This window comes from Phaenicophaeus curvirostris, chromosome 5 (assembly GCF_032191515.1).
Source record: "Phaenicophaeus curvirostris isolate KB17595 chromosome 5, BPBGC_Pcur_1.0, whole genome shotgun sequence".
Classification (NCBI taxonomy): Eukaryota; Metazoa; Chordata; class Aves; order Cuculiformes; family Cuculidae; genus Phaenicophaeus; species Phaenicophaeus curvirostris.
In genome coordinates, this window is record NC_091396.1 from 3,414,723 (window position 1) to 3,434,180 (window position 19,458).

General features: G+C 40.7%; 2 protein-coding genes across 8 annotated transcripts in view; one reads left to right on the top strand and one right to left on the bottom strand.

Annotated features, from left to right (window-relative positions):
* SHANK2 (SH3 and multiple ankyrin repeat domains 2) overlaps positions 1 to 19,458 on the top strand; it is a 515,992-nt gene that overhangs the window by 351,217 nt on the left and 145,317 nt on the right. For 4 of the 7 annotated variants that reach the window (XM_069857381.1, XM_069857383.1, XM_069857384.1 and 1 more), the window contains one exon: positions 1,585 to 6,228. In XM_069857381.1, the coding sequence (XP_069713482.1) occupies positions 1,585 to 2,158 (574 nt within the window). In that variant the 3' untranslated portion in view covers positions 2,159 to 6,228. Of the gene's footprint in view, positions 1 to 1,584; positions 6,229 to 19,458 lie in introns of those variants that run through there. The other 3 variants (XM_069857386.1, XM_069857385.1, XR_011337489.1) reach the window with 2 other exon arrangements.
* Positions 1 to 19,458, bottom strand: part of PPFIA1 (PTPRF interacting protein alpha 1) — a 254,395-nt gene that overhangs the window by 141,673 nt on the left and 93,264 nt on the right. The gene's annotated exons all lie outside the window — the stretch shown is intronic.

A 19,458-nucleotide genomic window follows, 5' to 3' on the forward strand; every position in this document is an offset into this window, starting at 1 on the left:
GACAGCCTCTTCTTTGTAAAACAGATCTAGTGGTGGGGGACACACCTTAGAGGGGACGGATGTGGCATTTGACCCTTACTCTGTGGGTCATTTTTGTTTCTTCATGTGGTGGCAATTAGCACAAAATCTTTAAGCAGTGACTTAAGAAGAAACTGCAGTTTCTTCCATAACAGCTCTTTAAAACTGTGATCTCTAGAACCATGCTTTTTCTTTGGCTCCGTATGGTCTCTTCTCCACAGTGGTGAATCTGTATTATTAATGAAAGCATTTTTATCTAACATCATGCAGCCAAGTTATCTTCAGTTCTGCCCAGATATGACAGCTCAGGCCTAGGGCCTGGCACTCAGATACAGGGGGCTTCAGTTAGGGTTTAGGTTAGAAATCTAGCTACAGCATCCTCCAGATCATCCTTTGGAGTCGGTGGCATCGCTTCGAGGATAAATAAATCCTTCCTTTGGTCTGGAAGTGTCTGAAGTTACTTGTCTGAAGGTTTTCCTAGTTGGCAGGGTATTTTAAAAGTGAAAAAAAATCTGGAGCTTAAGGCATGTGAGGATTGAGTGGAAGATCCTGAGCTGTGCAAGCTGGCTGGGAGGGTTTTCTCCTGAGAAGGACTGTGGGGTTAAGCATTTTATGATATGAACAGACGTGAACCTGGATCTTCTGCTTCTAAATTTGTTCTACAGCCACTAGACAAAAGCAGACTTATCTGCTCCTTCACCCACCCTGTCAGCGTTGGCATCAGAGCGAGCCTCTCGGCAAGTTTCATGCCTGCTTAATTTGTAATCTGAAATTTCCTTTAGGCAAGAGATAGGTGCCAGTGACTTGATCGCAACTGCATCACCTCTGGGCATGGACAAGAATTTTGTTTCTTTAAGTTTTGTACTGAAACTGCCAAAGTATAACTTCTGCGTAGAAAGAAATGGACCCAGAAGTCTTTTTATCAGCCTTAGAAGGACTGTTTCATTTTTAAAGCATGAAAAGACCAACTGAATGCAAAGAGAAATAAGATGAGCTTCTGGAGAATATTCTGTGAACAAATGGGAATACAAATATACCCTAAAATAAAAACATACCATAAAATTCACAGAGTAGATGCCCAAAGATTCAAAATCTAATGTTTCTGATACTTAGCATAACTGGTGTTATTAGCTATGTTATCTGACACTCTGTAGAATTGGTTACAACTGAAATTGAGGATCTCACCCCTCCAAACAATGAAGGGAAGATCCGCTCCTGATTGCACCCCACGGGAAGCACAAAGTGCACCCATGTGCTTATTCCACTCAGTATTTCTCACTGAACTGAGTTAATTTGGTGCAGCCTTAAAAAGGAAGAATGTGCTCTGGGAGGTGTTTTCCTGAACTACTGATAAGCAAAAGTTTTGTTTTTAACTATGGCTTACCATTGATGATTGTTTTATGGGAAAGATTTAATGATACCTTCTTAGTACTTTTATCTTGATATTGCACATTAAAAAAATGAAACTACGCAAGCATTCCAAAACCATATTTATCACATTGGTATAGAGAACCTTTTAGCTGGTGGCTGATATATCTAACTTTCCATGTCTGTTTACAATTTCAGGAGCACAGAAGTCATGAGTACTGTCTCAGGTACACGAAGTACAACAATCACTTTTACTGTCCGACCTGGAACCAGCCAGCCGATCACACTGCAGAGCAGGTCCCCAGACTATGACAGTAGGACCTCAGGAGCAAGACATGCTCCAAGCCCTGTGGTTTCACCAACAGAGATTAATAAAGACATCATGCCTGCTCCTCTGACTGCTTCTGCTTCAGCTTCATCTCCTTCTCCGACTTTGTCTGATGTATTTAGCCTACCCAGCCAGCCCCCTTCTGGGGACTTATTTGGCTTGACCGCAGGGCGCAGCAGGTCTCCTTCTCCCTCAATATTACAACAGCCAATCTCAAATAAGCCTTTTACAACTAAGCCTGTCCATCTGTGGACTAAACCAGATGTGGCAGATTGGTTGGAAAGTCTAAACTTAGGTGAACATAAAGAAACATTTATGGACAATGAAATAGATGGCACTCATTTACCAAATCTACAAAAGGAAGATCTGATAGACCTTGGAGTGACTAGAGTCGGGCACAGAATGAACATAGAAAGAGCTTTGAAACAGCTGCTGGACAGATAAGAATAGCTATTTTGCCTCACAAACTTCTGTTGATAACTAGAGATGGGCTGGTACTGAAATACCCCAAATGCCTTGTCTGTCTGCGAGTGCCAGAAAAATTGGGGGGGAGGGGGAAAACAGTTTAATTCCTGGTACTCAGGTAATGCAGACCGTGTGCTACATGCCCAAACATAAATTTTAAAATGTTACACGAGTGGGGCCAGTTTATTTCAAAGTTGTGGGGAGATACGAGAGAGAGAGAAAATTGTTAACTTTAAAAGTACTATCTCTTGATAACATTCTTCAGCTGGAATCATTACATACCACTTTTCTTTCAACTTAAAACTGCAAGCACTTCATTTTTTTTATTGAAAAGCACTGTATTCTCTTCTTGGCATTCAGTCTCCGAGCAGGCTTCCTTCTCCAACCTTTAGTTCATTTTAAGAGGATAGAGTGCTTCGTTACCATTCAAACCCATTCTTGTTAGTAGCAGAGGCACAGAATTAAGACAGGTACAGGAGTTCATATTACTGTTTTTTTACTAGTTTAGCTCTCTGATTTGTTGGCAGTGAAGCTGGTTGTTCTGCTGGAATTAGTTCAAAGGTAACCTTGCTCTGTTTTACCTGGTGTTTCTTTATTTCTGCAGTTATACTTAGCGCTCTTCCAAGGTGGCAGAACAAGTTCAATACATGCTCCATTGAATTGACCTGTAAGGTGATGCAAACATTGCATAAAAACTGAGGAGGAATGCACACTTAGAGGTACAACAAAATGAAGCTAGTTTGAACCTAAGACCCCCAGTTTTCAACCAGCTAAATGACTGCTAAGTTGCAATGTGAACTCTACAAGCCAGTAAAAATTTGGGGTTATGTACAGGTGCACCTTTTGGACTTCATGGTCTGATCCTCAAATATGCTGAGCCTTGAGAGATGCTGTTTAATTCAGTGAGTGGTAAGTGCTTCACTAGAAAGAATAAAAAAAAGCATGAAAGTTCCCAGGGAAGCCAGTGGGAACCTTGCCAGTATTTTAAGCGTGAGAGAGGGATTTCAGCTTGTTAAAAAAAAAAATGAAAAAGGTGAAAATGTCATGCCAAGATGGAGAGAGGTGTCTAGTGTCTTGGAACGCTTGTGTTCCAAGGGCCAGGAGAAATGGGTAGGTATCCAGTTTCTTGGTTTTGTCGCTGTTAACTGGTATTGGCTTCTGGACAAGGACAGCAGACTGAGGACTTCATGGGTGGAGCCGGATGCTGCCCATCGGCCTCCAGTGATTTCTTTGTAGGGCTGGTAGTGAAGTCACAGGAGAGGTGCTACCAAGAAACCACGCGGCTGTGGCTGAGCATATTCAGGTGGGGAATAGAGCTCAAGAGCTTTCCAGGAGACTACAGTCAACAGGGGAGAAACAAACAGATTTGGTTAATCTGACTTTTCTTTTCTTCTTAATTTTCAAGTTAACAAGTCTCTCTCTGCATGTTTGGACTCCCCTTGTAATTACCACCTCCTAATATCTGTGAATTTTGTAGATCTTTATTAACATAATATTCAAGATGTTCAAGGTGGGTAAATTGTGTGTGGATGGCTAGACTGCCTACCTACCATACTTTCAGGTTCTCTTGCATTTTGCAAGGTACCTGAATTTTCTTTCCTTGATATGGTCCTTGATATGGTCCAGCCTATCTCTAATTTTTTTATTGTGATTATTTTTGCTCACAAACAAGTGTCTAATTAGGTCTGCAACAGCCCTAGTATGAGTACATAAAGTTTAGCATTTTAAATATCTTTCTTTACTGCAAGTTTAAATAGTTGTACAGATAGTTTATAAGCACAATATTTTAAGAAAATAAGTGGCTGGTCTACTGGGCAGCCTTTGTGCCACTTCAGTGCTAGAAAGTTAAAAACAAAAAAAAAAAACAAAAAAAAAACTTTTGTGGTTTACTACTATTTCTGTGGAATAATTATAAAGTCTTGACCTTTTTAAAATCAACCTCATTTGGATGCATCTGAACCAGCAGAGCTGTGTTATATTTTCTATCTTTGCTAGAACTTCTACAAAGGAGGACGAATCTTTCTTCAACAGTGGTTATAGTTACCAACGCATTGGATACTCGTAAAAAGCAACTTATTTAGCCTCCTGCCCCCTTTACGGAACAACAAATCTTTTGACTAAACATCTGTTACTACGCTATATTTGTATTTGAAAGTTCCAAGTATCCTTGTAATAAAAATCAAGTACTAAGGCGTTTTGCTTTCAAGAGTACTGAATTTTTCCATAGGTGGTGTAGAGAACGGCAGTTTCATTCAGCTAGTCGATACAAGCAACTTGAGGCCATCGAGTACTTTAAGAAGTGTAAAAATGGTAATTTAGCCATCATTGTCTTCCATTTGGTGATACGACAGAATTCAGTAAATAAACCACTAACGCCATGCTCTTTTTTTTTTGTTTGTTTCTTTGGGTACAGTTGATATTACCTCTATAAGATGTGCCAGAAAATACATTAGAAAATATGATAGTAAAAGGAAATATAGAAGTTGACTTTTAAGATGCTTTTTAATCACAACCTTCTTGTTGAATTTACATTGAACAAGTGCTGGCATACACGGTAAATTACAGTTGGCGGTAAAACCCTTTCTTACACAGGCGTGTTTCTTGCTCGTGTATCTTTTCAGGTACTGAAAGACTAGGTACAATACAATTAGTAGAAAATAAAAAGGTTTAACACGTTAAAGAGCTAATGAAATAGTTTGTTTTTTACATTGTGTCTTACAAAGTAAAGGTAAGGAGACCTGAGAGGACCTACTTTCACCAATAAAATGCACCTCTGCCAAGATGAATTGGTCTCTAGCTCTGTGTGATGATTTTGCTACAGAAAGCAATAGTAACAGATACGACATTGCCTCCAAGTATTTTCATCAGTTTGGAAATGTTGGGGGGAAGGAGAGAACACCCATTTATTTCATGCTACTATGATAGTGAAAACCAAGTTGTTAGAGATCTATGAAATACGTTATGATATTCTGGGTTTTAGGATCAACTTTTGTTTATATACTGTAATTTAAATAAATTGCATTTACATGCCTAGTTTCTGTAATATTTGTGTATACAATACCAAAATCTTACAAGATGTAAATTGTGTATAACTGCACAGACTCCTTTCCCTAGGTGTCTGAGAACATTTTAAGTTTAATTCATATATTATAAAATGACTAGATGTGACTGTTGATTTCCAGAATTTACATATCACAAAAGTTAATTATTTGTGGTACTTAAGTTAATAAAAATAGTGATTTTTTTTCTCTCAGTTCTTAAAAGCATTACCCAGTTGATCTGGCGATGATTATGTGTATGAGCCACAAATATTGATATTTTTTTCCATTACATTTTTTCTTTTCTTTTCTAGATATCAATATGTTTCTCGCTATAGTTTGTGTAACAACTTGTGTTCACGTTATCTATGTTGCTGTAATTTTTGTGCTTTAATTCCTCTTATTTCAACTGATTAAAAAAATCAAGCTCCTGTAACTTGCACTTTTCCCCAATCCTTAATACTCTTGTATGGCAACCAAAATTACTGTAAGAAATAAATATAATATTGCACTAAGGTTGTGGTTCTGATTGCAAACAGAGAACACTGTCTGAATTTTTATTAAAAGAAAAAAATTTGCCAAAAAACTTGCAATCTGATGTTATTGAAAACGCATAAAATGCTTTAACAAAACATAGATAGATTTCACACGAAATAATTGAGTTATTGTTGGGAAAAAGACCATTTCCTTTTTATTTCTTCTTTTTGGTTAAAGCATTCCTTATGCCAAACCTTTACTGAATTTCAGATTTGTGTGTGAAATTTGAAAAGTAAAAATGTTAGGCGAGAGGTGGAAAAAATACATTTCTATTTGCCTTAAGGTGGATTTCAAATAATCATTGGATATTTTGTTCTTGGCTGAGCGTGTGTGTGGGACTGCATGCTCTCAACTGGTCGTGTAAGGCACTCGATTGTGGATCTGTTCTAGGATTTAATAAGGCGCAGAAAAGAAAGTTGGAGGTGGGGGGCTGGAGTTCTTGTAGGGCAGAACAGCTTTACAAAGGAGAAAAGGAACCAGTGCTCCTTATCAGACTTTGTGCATCTTGTGACTAAAACTATGTACCAGCAGAGTATATTTGTACTGTGAATAAACAAGGCTCACAATGGAGTGGGGGGGGTGGGGGGGAAGGAAACGATTCACATCTTCTTTCTGCCTAATCTAACCATTTGTTTTTCTATCTTTAAATGGGGATGCAATGAAGAATATTTTTTATTTTTATTTTCTAAGATATTGGAATAAATGCCTAGAACTGTTGCCATTCAGCTTCATATGTTCCTTAACTATTATTCTCTTCTCAAATATTAACCATCATTTTTGTAGTTACCTATTATTTGTCTCATATTTTTCCAACAACAATTACTTGGCAGCTTTGTTTTGTTAAAAAGAGATGGAAGACACAGCCTTTGTTTTCATTTCAGGTATTGTGGCAATCCAGTGATAAACATCTGTGTGTCTAAATAAAGTCAGGTATTTACAGTGCAAAACAAAGAATGCTTTGCAATTGTCTGTGCTTTGTTGGTCAAAGAAATGAAAAGATTTGATCATCGCTGTTGTGGTCTACGTTGTTTCAATGTGTTGTCTTTTGTTTCGTTCTTGGGTTTTTGTATTTTTATGTATGTTTATGTAATTTTATGTCTTTTTCTGCATTCCGTGGTCTTTCATTCCTTTTGTCCAAACCCATGATAAAACCCCAGTAGCTCTGGCGGGCCGCGCAGAATAGCACGGGTGCAACAATACTTGAGAACAAGTGTTTTTATAGAAAAAAAAGAAATGTACGTGCCTTACAATTTTCAACCTGGATCAACTACACTCTATTTAACATAAAGAGCTTTATCTTCAAGCTGGTATAGTACCTGACAAAAAGAGTTTGCTCATTTTTGAAGTGAGAAGTCCACATCGCTGCACTGAGAAAAGCAATCGGAAAAACTGAAATTATTTCCATTTTATTTAGAACCATTTTCAGCATTATGAGACTGGTTTGAAGTCCTCTATTCAAATAAATACGGAGGGGATGAAAATTCAACCAGACTGTTATTTTGGATTCAGTTTACTGCCATAAATACTTGGTTCTTCGTGTAGGTGATATATACCGTATTTAACGGCCAAGGTAACTGTAATAAATAAACCAAGTGGACTTTGGCTTCTAAGTCTGAAGCCAACAGGTTCTATAATGCTGACATCTAGTGGAATTTGATGGGCATAGTCTCAGATCAATAGAAGAGCTTTTCCAATCTGTATTTATTTTAAACAAAAGTCGCTCTTTCTGCAAAAGGTCATTTTAGCAAAATTTTTATTACTTCAAGTTGGCCTGAATATTTAAGTCAGAAAAACAGGCTGGCTGTATAATTGCACAAATTATACACGGAATGAGAAATCTTTAAAGATTTCTAGTTTATATGTCACTATGTTCTCTCAATTTTATGTTTTGAATGTTAGCATCTCCATATGATCCTTCATCTGCATCAAGCATGATTTTTAATGACAAGATAGGTTTTTGTCTCCAGTGCTGCAAATGTTGGACTGTTTTGAGTGATTTCAAACACTGCAATCTGATGAACAGCAGGTATTTCAGATCCAAACTGCAGAAGAGTGCAGGAGATTTAGGTTAGGAATTAGTTTAGAAGAGCTGGTGGGTCATTTCCCAGATGTGCTTGCAGAACTGAAGTTTGGTTTCTCAAGTGAAATTTGAGTTTTTTCCTCAGGACTAATGCTAGAAGGAATACATGCACGGGTGTGAGAGTTCTTGTATGGTTTTGATGTAAAGGTTCTTGGACAGCATTAGAAATCAATGTACAAATAGGACACCAGTGTTGCATGTGCTTAAAAATGTATTGGAATAAATGTTGCAGTGTACCTTTTTGCTTTGGAAATCTGAAGAGAATACAATATACAGAAACCTCAAAATGTAATTCATGTTTTAATGGGTTATTGTCCACTGTTACTTTCACACTCTCTAATTGTCCTTAGTCTCCTAGCTCTTTTATATACTTAAAAGCAATTCAAAGAAATTTCTTGTAAATTCAGGAAAAAAAACCCAACATCCTTGGAACAGCTGAAACTGAGGTTTGAGGGAGAGGGTTGACCTCTGCTGTTCAGCCTTCTGAAATCTTTGATTCATTTGACTTAAGGATGTTCTTCTTTAAAACAAATCCTGAGGGAAGTGTTGCCTTGTTACCATGATGTAAAGAATTCACAGCTCCCTAAACAGGCACTCAGGTGTCCACAATGAATTTTGAGAACTGCCAAGCATGGGACCCTACTGAGCCTGCCCCGTAGGCAACACTTAGTGAGGAACTGCTGTAACCATGTCATTAATTTGTCATTTTGTTTTGACCTGGTTGATGCATCTTGTGACCTCATTTGATATCAGACCTTCTATGATGTGTAGGGGTGAAATCAAGGTGAGAGCTCTCAGTCTCTCATTGGTGAAGAACATATAGAAAGGTGGTTGAAACACAATTTGAAGTGTCCTTTATTAGTCCACATGTAGTGCTGAAAAATAAACAAAAATAACTTCTCTTGTATCTGAACATCATCAAATTTGAGCTCTGAGTCCATTTGTGAAAAAATAATATTGTGATTAGAATTTTATTTTTTATGTCGAGCCATGCTCTATCCCTTACTCTCCATTTGCTCTCTCTCAGCAATTTTCTTTCTTTACAAAGCAATAGATGTTAGTTTTCACATGTGCAACATTCTGTAGGTCTGTTTAATTCAACTGAAGACTTTATAGTGACCCAGTAACAGACGACATGCTCTACATTCCACCTGAGGTTATCTGAGTTCTCTAATAATGCTAAGTATCTGCATTACAGAGAATTTCAAGCTTTAGAAAAGAAGATTTCTTTCAAAGAAAAAAGACTAGAGAAAAGGAGGCTGAGGGGAGGCCTTATCACTGTCTACAACTACCTGAAAGGAGGCTGTAGCAAGGTGGGTGTTGGTCTCTTCTCCCAAGTGACAGGCAGTAGGACAAGACGAAATGGCCTCAAGTTGTGCCAAGGGAGGTTCAGATCAGACCTCAGGAAAAATTTCTTCACCGAAAGAGTCCTCATGCACTGGAAGAGGCTGCCCAGGGAGGTGGTTGAGTCACCATCCCTGGTGGTATTTAAAAAACAGGTAGATGACAGTCTCAGGGATATGGTTTAGTAGAGGACAGGTACGGTGGGACTCAATCTCAAAGGTCCAGCTAAGTGATTCTAAGATTCTGTGATTCCAAGTAGATCATTTACACCCTTTGCCTTTTAGCCTATCATTTCTGCACATGACCTTACTCAACTGGGTGTTCTTATACCTCTTTAGAACTGTTAGGCAAGCTTCAACCCTTTAAAGAAAAGCCACTGATACAGACCTAATACTGTATGTATTAACTGTGCAGATGACAAGGCTGATTTATCCGCAGGGAAGATCAATACAGCATATTATACACTTCAAAGACCACTGCAATGGAAACAGGGAAAATCTGAACGTACGAAATGCACCCAGTGGAAAAATCTCGCTGTGAATCCGTGGGACTAATCTGTTGGAAGTGACAGAAAGGAAGAAAAATCTTTGTCTTGATAAAGACTTGCACAATGCTTAGCCATGAAAAAGGCACGGCATTTTCGACAAGAAGTAAGGCCCCATTAATATGAGTGGGCTGGAGGGCGTTCACAGAGCTCATCTGCAATGAGTACAATTGAGATAGGTGTGGGAACCAGCTGCTAGCGAGATACTGTGAGTGGGGGCTCACAGCAGGTTTTAAAATGACTTGGTCTATTTAACCAAGCAAATAGAAGGCTGAAATCAGATGTCTGCTTTTCCCACTCACATGAGTGGGTGAACAGCCAGGAGAAAGATTTTAACTAAAAGGAACATCAGCACTGGAAACACATGTTACCAATTGGCAATGAATAAATTCTGATTGGGAAGTAGGAGAAAGTCCTAACTGTGAGAAGAGAAGGGCTGTAGTGTAATCTCCTACAAGGAATAGTGTGGGAGTTCATGACCCCAGGCGCTGAAAGTTCATAAACTGAGGAGAAGTCCTGTGTGGATCTCTCCCAGCATGAAGCTTACCTTAGGGCACCTTCAGCTGTTCTGCTGAAGCCACAGAGGGGGCTGGAAAAAAAAGAGGGTGGTGGGAGACAAGCCTAGCCCAGGGATGAGACCCCATAGCTGGGGAGATGGATGGAGGCTCTAAACCGGCGTTTCCCTGCTTTACATTAAAAAATAATAATTAGATTAATAGCAAAGCATTAGATGAAACACTGGAGCAGAGAAACAAAATCTAGGATATGCACCTGAGAGATGCAAAACCAAACGCTTGGCTGCAACGTTGATAAATTGTCAGGGCAGAGGGGCTGAGTATTGGCAATGATTTGCTCAGAAGAGAGGGAATCCTGCCACCTCTGCACGGTGATGGATCTTGTTAGCAAAAAGTAGGTGTTTGACCTCATTAAGGATCAAATTCAAGATTACACCACTCGAGGACTAAGCATCTAGCCCTGATGATGTTGTTAGCACGTGCTGTGCCAGTTATTCCTCACCTTCAGGTTTTGCTTGTTTTCTTGGGTTGTTCTGTTCTTCTTTTTAAAGAAATCAATAAAACAGCTAAAGACCTTTGGCTTGAGCTTGGCATCACTCACACCCTGTCCACGCTAGCTGGGAGTTTTTGTATGTACTATGCCATGGATGACATCACATCCTATATTCTGTAAAAAAATAAAATTGAGGAAAGAAAACACCATGTTTTGTATCAACTGAGTTAAAGGGAGATAAATTTAAGTTATTCTTGATAGATTTTGTTAAATGACTCTGGGGATGTGACTCCGTCCTCACATGGCCCTTGCAGTGTCTGGACTGGCCAAGGGTGCACTGAACCCCTCACCTGGGGAAGGGAAGGGGTCTCTGAGGTGCCCGAGCATCGGGGGGCATCAGCATAGTTGCACCCAGATAGACACGGCACCGTGCTTCTTTATTGTGCTAAAGCACTGGAGCCAACCAGCCTCTCTGCAAGATGTATTTTAAGTTAGGTGGAAGTTAATGAAATCCAAAGTGATGGCCTGGCATCTGGTGAGGTCTGACCCACCCCAAATTCTTTCAGGGCATCTTGCTAATGAGAACCTAAATTATGACAAACAAAAGCAGCTGAGCACCATTCAGAGGCATTCCAACCTCTCCCCTGTTTCTTGGCTGTTTATTGCCTGGTCATGTGATTTAGCCTTGGGGCTCATAAAAGAGAAGGAGCATCAAGTGGGATGGTTCTCATCTCTCTGTTAGGAAGAGCTGGGGTCAGAGCTCTGGGGCTGGAACTCTCATTTGTTTCCTTGCTGCTGCTTTAGGGTAAGTATTTTAAGTTTCAACTTATTTTGCCTGAATACTTGTGTTTGATTGATTCTTTTGCAAGGTGTATGGTACAAGGTCATGTCACTTGCATTTATTTTTAGCAAAACGTGTTGATTTTCTTATTTTTTTTAACCATTAAGTAACAGATGAAGGGAACTTTTTAACTAGAGGATGCTCCATCAGGTGGAGAAAATCCTGTCTAGCCAACTATAAGTAAAAAAAAATAAATCCTATAAAGAATGGCTTTCAGAGATTTGAAAGGCAAAACCAATATTCAGAAACAAAAAGAAACCAAGGTGTGATTGGGGATTATTCACTTTGCCCCAAAAGGTGATAGACTAACCTCTCAGTGAGGATATTAGTGTTGCCATCCAGCTGAATAGCAACAACGTCTTGTTATATTTATACACATAGATAAAACTTGTGCTTTCTGTACCCTAAAGGTTTGAGACTCTTGGGTTTATTATAAGAGAATGTACACATAATATTGTAAATATTATGGTGTTATCAGCTTCTTTCACAGAAGAAAACCAACTTGTTCTGGTTTGCTTGGCTTTAAGTCTAAGATCTGTTGAATGTTTGGGGTTGTAATAGTGCTTTATATAAAGCAAAGAGGAAAACCAGCCCTGTTAGTGGTCTTGGTGCTTCTCTGAGAAGCTTTGGGGTTGGGAAGACTGACAGGACATTCCATGGCTGTCACGAGGCCGGCACTGTCTTGTATGGTGACGTTCTTACAGTATGTTAAGAATGATGGTGCATCAAGACTATCCAGAGATCTGAGCAACGTCTTCAGAAGCACTCAAATGCATTTGTCATCTATGACAGCACTTACAGGGGAATTCAGGCAAGCGAAGACGTAGGCAGGTGACTGACATTAATGAAGAGAAAGATTGAAACACTCAAAAAGGAAATCCATCCTGACACTAGCTGGTCAGCTATTACTAACCTTGGTTTTTAACTCAGGACGGTTTCTTTTTCCTGACTAAGCTCTTGTTCTTGGCTACATGATATTTTATTTTTTTTTCTAGTACTTTCTACTTAACATTAATTTTTTTCCATGGTTGCTTCCCAATAAAACCTAAAACTAAAATACTTAATCTGCTTAAGTGAAGTCTTCTGGGCACAGATCCAGACGTCTTTCTATTCAGGAGAAGTGGATGCCTTCTGGATAGTAAGACACAGTGGAATGGCATTACTAGCAGGTAACTGATGAAATAAAGCCCCAAAAAGAGCAAACCCCATACAGCTTCACGTAGTAGCTGATTTTAATGATCCATATAAGTGACTAGAGAACTCTCATCACTGAACTAACCAGGCTACAGATCCACCAGGAGAGTCATACAATGGCTACAAAGGTAAAGCTTGAGGATACAGTCCCTCCTTTTACCTCTCTGCTCAACATCTACAGGAGAAACAGGAAAACTGCTCTAAGGGGCAGGAGAAAAACATGGCAAGTGCATGGGGATGCTACACGCATCATAAATGTTGTGTAGAGTGCTGGCTGAAGGAGGTGTCCAAACTGGGAGCATTGGAGATGTAGCCAGGCTGTGTTAGGTGCAAACTCCTGCTGCTTTTTTGTATTTACGAGTGCATGTACATTGCTGAAATCCTGACTTCAATTACGATTGTCTTTTTTAATTATTACCTAGGCTATCAGGTACTGCTCCAACCTGTATTTTGGTTATATTAACTTGTTGAGGGTTGGATATGTGTACTGTTATATACACTTAACTATTAAATTCAGAGACAAATATTAGAATGATGCCTATGCAATAGGGCTAATAACAGTTGATTAAATTCCTGGCTTTTATCTAATGCATTCAAGATAAATATGGCTATAAATTGGAGAGGGCCAGATTTAGACTAGACATAAGGAGGAAATTCTTCACAATGAGGGTGGTGAGAGTGAGACACTGGCATAGGTTGCCCGGGGAAGCTGCGGCTGCCCCATCTCTTGAGACGTTCAAGGCCAGGTTGGATGGGGCTTTGGGCAACCTTATCCAGTGGGAGGTGGAATTAGATAGATTTTTAAGGTGCTTTCCAACTCAAACCATTCTATGACAAATAGCATTTTCTTTATAATAAGGATACTTATAACTTCAATGTAAGAACATTTGAATTTGTATCAGTTTGTAGTTTTCAGCTAGAAAAGCCAAAGGCCAAAACTGACATCTAAGGCTTACAGAAGGAAGAGGTCATTCAAGTGCAAATTAGCAGCAATGCAATTATAAAAGCAGTGGGGAATGAGCTCACTGGAGAATTTGTTTCCAGATTACAATGGATATAGCACCCAATATTTAGTAGAGAAATGTTATTATAAACTTGGAATACTACCAGACTGTATTTAAGTTCTTGCATTGCTACATTAAGAAACATTTTGGGTTGCTTTTATTTTTATCAGTGCTCTCTGTTGACCACATTAAGGTTTCTTGCACTATTGTGCAAACACAGGGAGACAGAGAGATGCAAGAGGTTTAGTTAATTAGGGTTTTTTTTCCTAGGTGGCATAAATAAATGAATTCAGGGTAAGATGATACGCTCAGTACTTTGTTTTACTAGAAATGGTAACAGCACTCTGTGTGCCTGGGAATAATCACAGAAGCATAGAATGGTTTGGGTTGGAAGGGACCTTAAAAATCATCTAATTCCAACCCATGTGCCATGGACAGGGACACCTCCCACTAGATGAGGCTGCCCGAGGACGCATCCAACCTGGCCTTGAACACCTCCAGGGATGGGGCAGCCACAACTTCCCTGGGCAATGGTCTTGAACTAATGAACACAGCAATGTTAATAATAACATTAGAAGTAGTATTAATGTAAATGAGTATGTAATTATCCAGTACCATGTGGGATAGATGAATGGAGACTGCTGAAGGAAATTGGTAAGCAGGTGAGCTAGGGCATGGAATAGCGCGCTTAAGGAGAGGACAGCAAATGGACCTGAGAAGTCTCACTTGGAGAGAGAACTGTTCTCTGGCTGTTTCTTAGTATGACAGACAATGGAACATTAGCTGGTCTTGCGTATAAAAGTGCTTACCTTTTGTATTAATAAGAGATGGTAATTTTGTTCTTCTTTGTTTCCACCATGAAGTATGAGAGCGCTGATAATGGCAGTTGAGAGGATGAATCCAATCATGAAACAAAGAGCTGCTCTGAGTCTCCAGATCCAGCAGTTAGTAGGTCCCTTTTTTTCCAAACCTACTGCAAATAGTGATTCCTGTCCAAGATTCTCTAATAGAGTTACGAGCTACAAGGTTGGTGAAAACTGTTTATAAAAAATCAAAAGTATTTGAAGAGTCATGGGGGCCATGAAAATGATACGAGGGCTGGAGCACCTCCCATACAAGGCCAGGCTGAGAGAGTTGGGGTGGTTCAGCCTGGAGAAGAGAAGGCTCCAGGGAGACCTTATAATGGCTTTCCAGTACTTAGTGGGCCTATAGGAAGGATGGGGATGGACTTTCTTAGTCAAATCTGTTGTGGTGGGACAAGGAGTAATGGTTTTAAACTAAAGGAGGGTAGATTTAGACTGGATACAAGGAAGAAATCTTTTACAATGAGGATAGCAAAGCACTGGCACAGGTTGCCCAAGAAGGTAGTGGAGGCCCTGCCTCTGGAAACATTCATGGTCAGGTTGGATGCAACTCTGAGAAATCTGATCTGGTTAAAGATGTCCCTGCTCAGGCAGGGCCGTTGGTCTAGATAACCTGTAAAGGTCACTGCCAGCCTGAAGTGTTCTATGATTCTAGGTAGAACTGGCTCTCCTGATCTTTCTCTCATAGTGATGTTGTCCAGCTATGACCTACCCATCCTAAAGAGGGGGAATAGGTTTAGCCATTACAGTGCTACCCAAGGATTTTGTATTGGCTCCTGCTAGATGCTGGCATCTAAACTTATGCTTGTATCATGGCCTTACCTTGCCAAGGAAGGATGCTACACAGCCACGGCCAGGAGTTCACAGAAAGGATGGCAATGCTTGAGCTTTCTTTGCCCAGCAAGTGCTGCGCTGAAGTGTTAAACCGCTCTCACCATTGTCCTCCTTTTTGTATCAGAAGTAGATGTGGAATTGGAATCTCTGCAAGAGGACACCAACATGCAAAGTGGTGGCAGAGGACTCTTTACCCACTGGAGTTTTCTTCATATCACAGAGTGAAAACTGAGAGGACAACTGGCAACAGAAATACAGTTCAAGCAGTCACCCAAAGAGCTGTAACAGCATCGGCATTTCCCAGGAGCATTTTCAATGCAGAAATTGCCCCACGTGAGCAGACGTAACTGAGCGTCTAGAGAAGCCTGACTGTGAAGAAGAAAACGAGTCAAACAAGTTAGTAAATGCTGTACTTTGAATTAAATGCCGGCCACACCAGCAGTGCCAGGAGCTGAGATGGTAACTCCCTGATAGCAAAGGAGGGACAGAGCCAGCTCTCTGGATGTGGTTTGCAAACATGACCTGCTCTTACACAGGGGCAGGTGCAGTGCCCACTGCAGCAGCAGGACGAGGTGATCTCCTGCTGGAGAAAGGGAGGAGGCACCAAATAGCAGGGTGGTGTCATGCACAGCCTCACTGGTGAAAAATGTCACACCAAAGGATATTGGGTACATGGGACCGGGCAGCACCTGTAATGAAAAGACACACCTCAGTGCAACATGTTTGCTCCAAGGCAAACAAAATCCCTTTGAATGCAATTTAGGTCCTATTTGATGCTGTTGCATCCAAGAGCTGCATTGGTTTCCAAGTCTGGCCATCTGAAGGGAGTTAACTCAAGAAACCATTCTGTGTGTGGCATTCTGTTCTTGGCTTGGATCAGAAACGGCGTGACCAGCAGGTCCAGGGAGGTTCTTCTCCCTCTGGACTCGGCACTGGTGAGACCGCTCCTTGAATCCTGGGTTCAGTTCTGGGCCCCTCACCACAAGAAGGATGTTGAGGCTCTGGAGCGAGTCCAGAGAAGAACAACAAAGCTGGTGAAGGGGCTGGAGAACAGGCCTTATGAGGAGCGGCTGAGAGAGCTGGGGGTGTTTAGCCTGGAGAAGAGGAGGCTGAGGGGTGACCTCATTGCTCTCTATAACTACCTGAGAGGGAGGGTGCTGGCCTCTTCTCCCAAGTGACAGGGGACAGGACAAGAGGGAATGGCCTCAAGCTCCACCAGGGGAGGTTCAGGCTGGACATTAGGAAAAAATTTTTCACAGAAAGGGTCATTGGGCAGTGGCAGAGGCTGCCCAGGGAGGGGGTTGAGTCCCCTTCCCTGGAGGGGTTTAAGGGACAGGTGGACGAGGTGCTGAGGAACATGGTTTAGTGATTGATGGGAATGGTTGCACTCAATGATCTGGAGGGTCTTTTCCAACCTGGTGATTCTGTGATTTTATGATTCTAATGAAAGTATGGCAGTCATATTTCAAAGGTAAAGAAGCTTTGCCACAAGTTATGACACAGTCTGCGAGGAGCTTGGCACAGTCCTGCTTTTCATAGCGCAGTAGCTGTGGAGGTTCATGCACTAATTCATGCTAAACTTGAACACTAATCAATTACTCGGTAGGGCTAGGACATTATCATGGACTCCTTTTAGGCTAGTGCCATCCTGTGAGCTTAAGACTTTGAGTATTAATTTACCAGGTGATGTAACTTTTAGAACTTTTCTGCACAGAGGAATCATGTGGGCACAGGGTGGATGCTGACCTCATACTTGCTCCTGCCTCAGTCCCTCCAGTGTGAGTACCCACGTTTAACTGCTTCCTGGCCTGGTCTCTAACCACTGATGCTATTGAAGCACAATATTTCTTTATTCAGTTAAAACATTCTAATAATTCTTCATTCAACTGCAATTTGTCCACCCTCCTTTCCCTGCAGAAAGAGGTGAGGTGAAGGTGTCTAACTGTGCAGCTGTATGATTTTTCCACTTTCCAGGGCCTTTATGGAGCAGTTGGGCACCATCCCTCACGGGAAGGCTAACAAGCCAGTATTTTTAACTCTGGAGTGCCTTTTCTTTTTATGTAAGTGTATAGATAGATGGCTGCTGTGTAAAAAGCCAACTCAGCTGCAAGAGGTAACCGTCAGCTCTCATTCCCTGTAGGCACAGACCCCGCTTCTCATTTTCAGTGCACTTTGGTAATGGAACGGCTGAAATAGCTAGAATTATTTGGCTACTTAAATAATAGTAATGGGTAAGTTAATTTAGAAAATGGCCATGAAACTCTGATTTTGTGCAGGCTGAGTTCGACCACCGTGCACTTCTTTTTAAGGATAGGTGCTGCCCTTGCTGCCTGTAAGGCACTTTTCAGGCAGTCAAAAGCGCATTGCCCCTCTTCTGTCCAATCTTTCTAGATTCTGGGACAAACGTGTCAAGGAAATCTATTTTGATCAATTCAAATTCACTTTTTGGAAGCCATCCAAGGCAGTACTCTGTGCACTTAGCATTGCACAGTCGAGATCAATTTCTGCACTTTTCCTCTTTCCAGGGACTAATACATCAATTTTCCTTTCACCAACTAACTTTATAGCAGTGTCTGTAAATCATGGTAGATGCAGGTGCTCAACGTGAGGAGAATTTGAGTAAGCTTCTTCAAATTTAGTAAAAAAATTAAGCACCACATCTTCAGCATCCTGTCGATAATGAGATATGGACAAGTATGTAATAACAGTCCTACATTATTGCAGCCTGAAGCTTGAAGGCTCCACATCCCTGCGAAATATAGGAAGCCTGCAGCAAGAAGAAGGCTCCATGTCTCTGTAAAACGTAGAAAGCTTGCTGCAAGGTGATAGATAACTACACAAAATAGCAGTGGTTCTTGAGTTTCATGCTACAAGGAATCGACTTGCTGGTTGGGTATCAACGGTACGTGGGTTGCACTTTGAAAGCTCCTATTATAGGCTGAAGTCTCTCAGAAAAATCATAGGTGGCTTTGAGTCTGCATTTGCAAAAGCATTCATCTAAAAGTAGGTGCTTCAGAGAAATATCCTTGGTAACTAGCATTTGCGGTGTTTGATAAAAAAAGGGAATTAAAAATAAGAATATGCAGAGATGATAGTGAAGGTCAACTTTCCAGGCTCAGGAAAAACTGCAGAGGACACAGACCACATGCAATATAAAATTTTGCTGGTATGCATCTTATCTAAGCCAAACCACCCCTTCAGAGGAACTTCCCTGTGCTTCACTTTCTGTTTTCCATGGTCTCCCCCCTCCCTGCTTCCTTGATTAAAAGTCAAAGAACTGGTTAGGCTCATTTTTGCTATTGAAAATGTAGGCAAAATTAACAAGTTGGTAATCATCCATTGCACATAAAAACCTAGCAAAATACTCCACAGCTTCAAGGCTTTTTATAAAATAAATCAAATGCAGGCACATTCTTCACCATCCTCTTAAGCTTGCCATCTGTGCAGACTAAAAATAAAGCAGCCGCTGTAGGAGAGGTTTGATAAAATGCATCCGAGAAATGCATTGGTAAAGCTCTGGCAGGCTCTTGAAATGACTTTGAGGTCCTAACCTTGCGTGCTGCAGAGGGGCTCTTCATCACTCTCGTTATCCAGCCAGCCTCTGCGTGACCCGCTTGATGTGTAGGGTAACTCCATCATCATGAGAGATGCTGGATGGTGACATCACATTAGCCAAGAGCGCTCTCGTTTTCTGGGAGAGCAATGCTGCTGCCAATCTGGCAGGAAAAGGCAGATCTAATTCAGACAATTTATATGGTGCATAAAAAGAAGGCAATTAACTACCTACAATTAACACGAGAAGAGTATAAGGCACAAATTGGGACTAATGTGTGGAAGTACTGTCAGTTTGTATGACATGAAGCTTTCCATCCACTCTATCAACAGCTGCTAGTGCCCTGCAACATGGATTAAATCCCTCTATTTAGTGAAGCTGTGACTATTGTAGCTGTGCAGGACAGTCTTGTGTCTGTAAGAATTTATGCACCCCCCAC